This window comes from Brassica oleracea, chromosome C7 (genome assembly GCF_000695525.1).
Source record: "Brassica oleracea var. oleracea cultivar TO1000 chromosome C7, BOL, whole genome shotgun sequence".
In the NCBI taxonomy this organism is placed as follows: Eukaryota; Viridiplantae; Streptophyta; class Magnoliopsida; order Brassicales; family Brassicaceae; genus Brassica; species Brassica oleracea.
Window position 1 is genome coordinate 35,562,880 of NC_027754.1, and position 8,041 is coordinate 35,570,920.

General features: G+C 40.2%; 3 protein-coding genes across 5 annotated transcripts; 1 reads left to right on the forward strand and 2 right to left on the reverse strand.

The window, feature by feature from the left end:
• The first annotated feature begins 1,316 nt into the window (after window positions 1-1,316).
• LOC106301276 (30S ribosomal protein S1, chloroplastic-like) lies at window positions 1,317-3,818 on the forward strand. Of its 2 annotated transcripts, XM_013737640.1 has the most exons (8): window positions 1,317-1,697; window positions 2,302-2,577; window positions 2,649-2,729; window positions 2,815-3,096; window positions 3,170-3,280; window positions 3,354-3,440; window positions 3,576-3,605; window positions 3,648-3,818. In XM_013737640.1, the coding sequence occupies exons 1-8, from the start codon at window positions 1,395-1,397 to the stop codon at window positions 3,684-3,686; spliced, it is 1,209 nt and encodes a 402-aa protein (XP_013593094.1). In that variant the 5' UTR covers window positions 1,317-1,394; the 3' UTR covers window positions 3,687-3,818. The 2 variants fall into 2 exon arrangements, with proteins under 2 accessions (XP_013593094.1, XP_013593093.1); XM_013737639.1 differs by having other exon boundaries at window positions 3,576-3,795.
• A 258-nt stretch (window positions 3,819-4,076) lies between these two features.
• LOC106303898 (craniofacial development protein 1-like) lies at window positions 4,077-5,806 on the reverse strand. The gene is made up of 4 exons (XM_013740248.1): window positions 5,725-5,806; window positions 5,458-5,636; window positions 5,189-5,374; window positions 4,077-4,872 (listed from the first exon to the last, which is right to left on the reverse strand). The coding sequence occupies exons 2-4, from the start codon at window positions 5,632-5,634 to the stop codon at window positions 4,525-4,527; spliced, it is 711 nt and encodes a 236-aa protein (XP_013595702.1). The 5' UTR covers window positions 5,635-5,636; window positions 5,725-5,806; the 3' UTR covers window positions 4,077-4,524.
• A 260-nt stretch (window positions 5,807-6,066) lies between these two features.
• LOC106304957 (peroxygenase 2-like) lies at window positions 6,067-7,626 on the reverse strand. Of its 2 annotated transcripts, XM_013741337.1 has the most exons (7): window positions 7,549-7,626; window positions 7,372-7,408; window positions 7,129-7,278; window positions 6,968-7,053; window positions 6,773-6,867; window positions 6,566-6,691; window positions 6,067-6,490 (listed from the first exon to the last, which is right to left on the reverse strand). In XM_013741337.1, exons 1-7 carry the CDS (start codon window positions 7,618-7,620, stop codon window positions 6,340-6,342), a joined length of 717 nt encoding a protein of 238 aa, XP_013596791.1. In that variant the 5' UTR covers window positions 7,621-7,626; the 3' UTR covers window positions 6,067-6,339. The 2 variants fall into 2 exon arrangements, with proteins under 2 accessions (XP_013596791.1, XP_013596790.1); XM_013741336.1 differs by lacking the exon at window positions 7,549-7,626 and having other exon boundaries at window positions 7,372-7,480.
• Between the last annotated feature and the right edge of the window lie 415 nt (window positions 7,627-8,041).

Genomic DNA, 8,041 nt, shown 5'->3' on the forward strand with positions numbered 1-8,041 from the left:
AACCTTACGCGGACTGGTCCAAACTGTTTCCTTGCAGTCCGCGAGCTGAGATCGGGTACAAGTTGAGATCGAAAGTGATTAGGGTTTATCGATTGAGAAAGAGAGAGATCGATGGAGATTCAGATAGAGATCGAAAACTTAGCTTAGGTTGAGCTGATCGGGATCGTTGGTACGCGAGCTGGTACTTGCAGTCAAAGAACTCGTAGATCTGGAACAGTTTGATCACAGACTGGAACAGGCTGATCGTACAATCTGGAATAGTTGAAGCGTACTGAAACTTGCAGAGATCAGTCCACAGATCGATCTTGTTGAGATCAGTGGTCGAATACAGATCAGGGTCTATCAGAGTCATGATCAAAGTGAGGTGATCGATAGAGATTAGGGTTTTAGCAATGAAGAGAGATTTAGGGTTTATGGTCGATATTTTAGCTTACGGTTTTAGAGATCAATCGTGCTGATAACGTGTTGTGAAAGTAATGGAAAAGTCTCAATTTATTCATAACATAGAAGTTCTTTATATAGGAGATTACACCGTCATAGATAAATGAAAAAAACACAAATCATAATCCAACTAGGAAAAAGAAAACGTAAAGACATAAACAAAAGGAAAAGCTGGCCGACTCTCTCTTTCTTGGACCGCCGATGGTATAATCTCTTGGTTATGAGCCATCCACAATCCGGTTCATAACATTTTTGTTGATTTACAAGATTGAATCAATTTTTTTTTTATTTTGACCATTTTCATTACAACTGTGTAAATTGGTAAATTATATGGAAACCCATGATCATATATTTGATATGGTCACAAACTTAAGGTTAAAGATTCATGTATGATTTTAAAATATCATCATGTCCACCATGAAGTAATATAGCTATGGCTCAACCAAGACTTTCACGTATTTCTTAACATTTTTACAGAAAAAAAAAGAAAAGATTTTTACGTATACATCTACTGAACAACATAGAAATAGAGCATTTCTAATCCATTTCAATATTTTTTTCCATATTTGAAAAAAATAGAAAAACTCTATTGTAAAAGTATTATTTTTATCTCAAAGTATATAGATAAAATAGAATTTCTTTATATTTTTCTTAAAATATATTTTTTAAACAAACTTGTTTCTATATAGAGGTTTTTCCTGTTTTAGAAAAAAAGAGAGTGGGGTCACACATGTTTTTGTGGCCCATGTCATAACCGTCACGCACGCATAATTTTCCGTGGCCCATAGCATAAACGTCACGCTGTTTAGCCTATTAACAAACGGCATGTAGTCCAACAGATCATCATCATCTTTGTAATCCTCCCTTATCTAACCCGAGATAAAACGCAGGAAGAACCATAGAACAGATACGATACGAGTGAGTGAGACTCTCCTCTTCGAGTGCAGGCAACAATGGCGTCATTGGCTCAGCAATTCACGGGGTTGAGATGCTCTCCACTCTCTTCCTCCTCTAGGCTATCGAGGACACCGGCCAAAAACTTCCCGCAGAACAAATCCGCCTCCGTCTCTCCGACGATCGTGGCGGCGGTTGCGATGTCTAGCGGGCAGACAAGAGAGCGTCTCGAGCTGAAGAAGATGTTCGAGGACGCTTACGAGCGATGCAGAACTGCTCCCATGGAAGGTGTCGCCTTCACCGTCGACGATTTCGCGGCTGCTATTGAGCAATACGACTTCAATTCCGAAATCGGCACTAGGGTTTGTCTCATCTTTTCTTCATTAAAAGTTTCGAACTTTGAGCTTTAATCGCTACTTGAGATTTGCAATCTATTGTTATGTTGGTTCTGTAGAAGTAGGCATTGGCATTTTGGGTATCCGTTTGATTTTAGGTTCTAGAGATATAAGATTGGTTTGATATTTAGGAAGTTCGGTTTTGGTTCGGTTATTGCGGTTTTCATGTAACGAAGTTCAGAACTTGCTATTCGGTTCCGGTTTTTTGGTTAATTCGGGTTAAAGAGTCAGGAAAATTTGGGTTTTGGGATTAAATGTCTGTGTTTTCCGGGTTTTGGGATTCAGATAATTTTGAATATTTCGGATAAAAAGTATTTGGTTAATTCGGTTTATAAATAGTATTTTTAAAACATTTGATTATTTTAAAATTAAATATAGTTAATATTTATAAGTATACATATAGAAATTCGGGTATCCATTCACCCGGCTTCGATTTCGGTTTTCTTGGTTTTAGAGATAAAAAATTTGTTCGGGTAATTAATAGGATTCAAACCCGAACCAAACCTCGTTTTCGGTTCGGTGGCTTATGTAGAAGTATATGTATCATTTTGTGGCTGTGACATCGTGTCAGGTCAAAGGAACGGTGTTCAAGACTGACGCTAATGGTGCATTAGTTGACATTTCCGCAAAGTCTTCGGCTTACTTGTCGGTTGAACAGGCTTGCATTCACAGAATCAAGCATGTGGAAGAAGCTGGTATAGTTCCTGGTATAGTGGAAGAGTTTGTCATCATAGGTGAAAACGAAAGTGATGACAGTTTGCTGTTGAGCTTAAGAATGATCCAGTACGAACTTGCTTGGGAACGATGCAGGCAGCTTCAGGCTGAGGATGTCATTGTCAAGGCTAAGGTACATTTGGGAACTTGGTTGTTACTCATTGGTTGACAATGTCATGAATTGGATTGGATTGTATGGTGTAGGTTATTGGTGCTAACAAAGGTGGATTAGTGGCTCTAGTGGAGGGTCTTCGTGGATTTGTACCATTCTCGCAAATATCGTCGGTTAGTACTTGTCTCAAAAGCTTTTACGAGTTTTAAGGATAATCAAACCTGATGATGTGTGTTCTTCTATAATTGTTTTTGTCAGAAAGCAGCAGCTGAAGAGCTTCTTGATAAAGAAATACCTCTAAAGTTTGTGGAGGTCGATGAGGAACAGACAAAGCTTGTTCTCAGTAACCGTAAAGCTGTAGCAGACAGCCAGGCACAGCTTGGAATTGGATCTGTGGTCCTAGGAGTTGTTCAGAGCTTGAAACCATATGGTGCCTTCATTGACATTGGCGGAATCAACGGACTTCTCCATGTCAGTCAGATCAGTCATGACCGTGTCTCAGATATCGCAACCGTTCTTCATCCCGGTGACACTCTCAAGGTCACTCTACCACAGATATTCTCTTAACTTTTTTTTAGTAGGATCTTTGAGCAATAACGTATAGTGTTAACAGGTTATGATACTGAGCCACGACCGTGACAGAGGAAGAGTAAGTCTTTCCACCAAGAAGCTGGAGCCTACACCTGGCGATATGATTCGCAACCCAAAACTTGTTTTCGAGAAGGTAACACTATCTCCACTGAAATGTTCTCTCAATTCCTTTCGATCATGTTTCTTACTTTTCTCTTGTCTCAAAGGCTGAGGAGATGGCTCAGACGTTCAGACAGAGAATCGCCCAAGCGGAAGCAATGGCCCGTGCTGACATGCTTCGCTTCCAACCTGAGGTACAGTTTTAGATCATAACCACCGTTGGTTCTTTACAAAAGTTATGTTGTTGGGGTTTGGTTTGTTCACCAGAGAAGCTTTGTTTTTGATGGATAATGATAATAAGTTAATGTTTGGTGTATATGTTTGAGCAGAGTGGACTGACGCTGAGTTCTGAAGGGATACTAGGACCACTAGGATCCGACTTGCCAGATGATGGAGTAGACCTCACCGTCGACGACGTTCCTCCAGCCGTTGATCTTTAGATTCAAAAGCTTTCTTTTTGTAAGTTTTTTTTATAGACAACTACACATCCTTGAGCTTAATGTAATATGTAACAAACTCGTGTGTGTAATTTTTAAAATCAATATTTCGTTTGCAATGCCCAAAAAGTTCCATCAGAACGCTTTGCCCTGAGAGCCCAACTGACGTAGACGTATCACAAAACATGTCCTTCACTATATAAGCTACAACAAAAATTACATTGCTAATCAGGCTGCTAAACTGTATTTTCAATTGTATCGTTCTGTTTCCGTTTTTTGTTACTCTTCTCATTACATAATCGCAACTAACTCGAGTTTGTCTAAATAAAAAACTAAGCTTAAGTCTTGCTGTTTTCAAAGGCATGGTCACGACGGCAAGGAACAGTAAACGTAGGAACCAGAAGAAACAAGAGACCAATGATCAGGTTATAAAAATGAAGTTCTTGGAGATACTAGGTAAGGGTTCGTTCGGATAGAATACACCAAACCAGACGGCTCGATGTTCTACAAAGCCATGAAGATATCAGCTATTAACCGCCACGATTCTCTCGACAGAGAGTTTCAGATCCTGTCAAAACTCAATCCGGAGATGAAAACCAGATCAATCAATCAACCAAAACACGGTTTAGACACTGCAAAGAAATCCTCAGGGGGTCGTTAAACTGTCTTATAGAAGATTATTGTTTAGACCACCGATTCATACTGGAAAAATCGTATCAGCTTCCGCGTTGTCTATACCTGAATGTGACAAAACATCCCTTAGAAACTGCTACAAGCTTTCGTATAATCACTTTTCTACATACCAGAAAACAAGAACACTTAAAGAGCAACGTTAAAAGAGTCAGACATCATCGTGTTTTCTCTTGGACTGAAGAGCTAAGCGAGCGTCTCTCTCTTTCTCAAACTGTCTGTAATCGGCTCTCTCCAAGAAAGAAACTTTATCCAGATACTGATCAGAGCTCTTCTTGTACTTATCCAGCTCGTCTTCAACACCTTTGTTCTCCTCCTTGTACTCTCCCCAATCTTTCTTCGTCTTGTCCAAAACGCTCAGCTTCTGTTTCTTTTTTATCTGCTCAAGAACCGCATCAACCCCTGAGGTCGATGCAGAGGAGGAGGCTTCCTTTGAACCCGCTTCCACTAACCGCTTCACTTCGATTTCTTGCCCAGCAAAGTCTTTGACCTCTGTTATCTGCAAAAGCACAGTCACATTTAACTTAAAGCATACACGACACAAACCGATCCTTTTAGTTCAAAACAGCTGAAATATCTTAGATTCTAACGTTGCTTAGGCAAAGCAAAATCATATATTAACTTAAAAAGACAGAGACTTTAATCATGCACAACCCCCTCTTCTTAGTTCAAAACAGCTGAGAGATGTCACATTCACATAAAGACAGAGACTTTACTCATACAAAACCCATCTTCTTAGTTCAAAACAGCTGAGAGATGTTAGATTCTAACTAGACCTAGTCAAAGAAACACAAAAGGTCAAGCCTTTTGCTCACCTCAACCTTGCCACGGCTCGATGCAGCTGCAGCGGTTGCAGTAGCGTTTCTGACAGCAGCTAGAGCGGCTGCAGCAATGCTCTTAGCCTCCTCGCTACAGCTATTGTCCGAAACGCTATCTTCCTTCAGCACAATTGTGTGCTCATTCTTCTTCTTCGCATCCACACCAAGATAACTTGTCCAGTTCTGCGTAATAGATAAAAAAAAAGGGTTAAAAAGCGCGCGCACACACACAAAATAACAACGAAGACGCAAAACTCAAAACTCACGCTATTAGCTGAGTTTTTAGCGGGCAAAGCGGTTGAGCTCTTTGAGTGGAAGTTGACTTGCTTTTTTGGTACTCCTGCATTCATTCGCTCCCACATCTCCGCGACTTTCTTAGACACACTGCTCGAACCACTTTTCTCAGGCGAACTTTGTTTCTCTGATTGGTTATGAGACTCCATTCCTGGATTCGGACACGAACTAAATGTGAGTGTTTGAGTACGATGGGGTATCAAATGGAAGAGTAGAGGGAAGCTTTAATTGGTGAATACCGGTGTACTTTTGTGATGTAGGCGGCGGCGGAGAAGAGTAGAGGGAGCGAGCTCGCTCCAATGGTGTCTTCTTTTATTTTCCTATTGGGCTTTTGGGCCTTTGATAGAATAAAGAATTTCAAAGCCTGTTTTGTAAACATTTTTTTGTGTTTCTTCTCGTATTTGTTGTTTTATCACAAATTAATTTTATTAAACCTCAATTTTTGGATACAATCCTTTTTTATAATAATAGAGAAATTCCCTACGATAACATTCTTTATCAAACTATATTTTGCATTTTATTGGTTTGTTTTAAGCACATTCAGATTTACATAACCATATTTGATGTCAAAACATAATCCCTCTGTCTTGTTTAATTCACTCACCAAGTTGCATGCTATTCGCATTACTATCCTCTACAACGTTCGACAAAACTTTCATACTATGATATCCATAGACAAACACCGTGACATGTCGATATACGTCAAGCAACGCACTTGTCAAAGATAGAAACCAAAAGAACCATTATAAGGATGTGAAATTTACGAAGCAAATTAAAACGTTACGGTCTGATTCGTGTTTTCGGTTAAGAGACATTAGCTGCCGAGAAAATTGAGAAACATGTTAGCATGTTGATCAATCAGCCTTTCTAGGAGCGGCTCTAGACTTGGCGCAGTAGTCGAACAAGCTCCCATCGAAGCATCTCCTAACAGCTTCTTTGGATAAGTAGCCATTCTCGTCTTTAGCCAGTAAGTAGAGTACTCCCCACTCCATTTTACTCGCTGCCCTGTTTCCATTTTCATACACCATGCATTAATAAACACAGAGATCATAGTGGAGAGAAAGAGAGGATGGGACATACCAGCCAAAGAAATCGAATGCGTTACGGTTAGCCTCAGTCATTTGCCACAACTCGTAACGGGTTAACTTATCAGGTACTGTACGCGCGTACTTACTAAACATGTTCTCCAGATTTGCCGGGATGTACCTGAAAGTTCCAAATTTATAATCACAATTCCGACCAAGTATCACGGACATTGGACAAGGGTTTAGTTATAAATAGACGAACCGTCCTTCTGTGTCGTAAGTAGATGTGTCGCTTCCATGTTTGGCTCTGTGGATGTTCTTGATGTAAATCGGGAACGTGAAGGAAGGCATCCAAGTCTTTTTTGGTCCATTATGAAAAGAAAACAGACAAGACATGTTGAGGAACCTAAGGAGATAATAAAGACACACCGCTCTACGTTCGATGAGAGTTACTTACAGGCGATGTGGCGTAACTCATGGTAAGATGCACGATGAACGTTAGAAAGAAACAAAAGATCACGTTGAAACCAAGTGCTCTAAATCCTGATCATCAGCAGCAGAGCAATGATTGTAATGATATTATTTTCTCCTTGTTGAAACGACTTTAGAGATAGATACCTCGGAATGTCTCGGATGGGTAGATGATACCATCACCATCTTGATCAAAAAAAGCAACGTGCTGTTGAAGAACAGACATGTCGTTGTGCTTGTGTCCCCTTGTCCCGTTGAGGTTTTCCATGTCAGGTGCAACCATGGCTCGTGGCACATCTGTTTTGGATCAACCAAACAACTAGTGTACGTTGAGTATCTTGCAAAGAGGGAAGAACACATATGCAAAAAATATAAAGAAAATGTACGAACATGGTTTAGGGAGACGGTTGTCGAGATCAGTTCGGACCTTTCTCTCGGCTGTTATCGGAGCTTTGGCAGCCACCGTCGCCATCGACTCTGATCCTGCATCCGACGCCATTGTACTTTCTCTCTCTAGTTGTGTATGTGGTTCAGAGAGGCTTTTTTTTTTTTTTTTTTTAAAAAAACCTTTCTCTCGGCTGTTATCGGAGCTTTGGCAGCCACCGTCGCCATCGACTCTGATCCTGCATCCGACGCCATTGTACTTTCTCTCTCTAGTTGTGTATGTGGTTCAGAGAGGCTTTTTTTTTTTTTTTTTATAAACAAGAAAAGAGATCTGAGAAGAGAGAGTGCAACTGATTCCAAAGAACTCGCGGGAGTTGCTTTCGACTTGAACAACTGCCTACTGTGTTGATACGTGGTAATCTTTCCACGTGTTTCTATGACTAAACCATTTTTGCTTCATTTAAACCAGAAATCAAAATTGAGTTTTTTTTGTTATGGTCATCTTCTACATTGTCAAAAGTACTTTCGTGTGGACCAACCATATTGAGCCACGCAAGTTATAGGATCCACATTGTACTGTATTTTATGGGTTTCATATAAACTGTTGTTGGTGGCCGACAAAATTACCGCTTTTTCTTTTAACAAAATAATGACGTGTCGAAATCTCAGACGATGA

Coding starts and splice junctions, on each gene's coding strand:
- LOC106301276 (XM_013737639.1), top strand. CDS start 1,395: ATGGCGTCATTGGCTCAGCAATTCACGGGGTTGAGATGCTCTCCACTC. Junction 2,578..2,648: donor ATGTCATTGTCAAGGCTAAG/GTACATTTGGGA, acceptor TGTATGGTGTAG/GTTATTGGTGCTAACAAAGG. Junction 3,281..3,353: donor CAAAACTTGTTTTCGAGAAG/GTAACACTATCT, acceptor CTTGTCTCAAAG/GCTGAGGAGATGGCTCAGAC.
- LOC106303898 (XM_013740248.1), bottom strand. CDS start 5,634: ATGGAGTCTCATAACCAATCAGAGAAACAAAGTTCGCCTGAGAAAAGT. Junction 5,375..5,457: donor CTAAAAACTCAGCTAATAGC/GTGAGTTTTGAG, acceptor TCTATTACGCAG/AACTGGACAAGTTATCTTGG. Junction 4,873..5,188: donor CGAGCCGTGGCAAGGTTGAG/GTGAGCAAAAGG, acceptor GTGCTTTTGCAG/ATAACAGAGGTCAAAGACTT.
- LOC106304957 (XM_013741337.1), bottom strand. CDS start 7,620: ATGGCGTCGGATGCAGGATCAGAGTCGATGGCGACGGTGGCTGCCAAA. Junction 6,868..6,967: donor TGAGTTACGCCACATCGCCT/GTAAGTAACTCT, acceptor GGACCAAAAAAG/ACTTGGATGCCTTCCTTCAC. Junction 6,692..6,772: donor ACTTACGACACAGAAGGACG/GTTCGTCTATTT, acceptor TGGAACTTTCAG/GTACATCCCGGCAAATCTGG.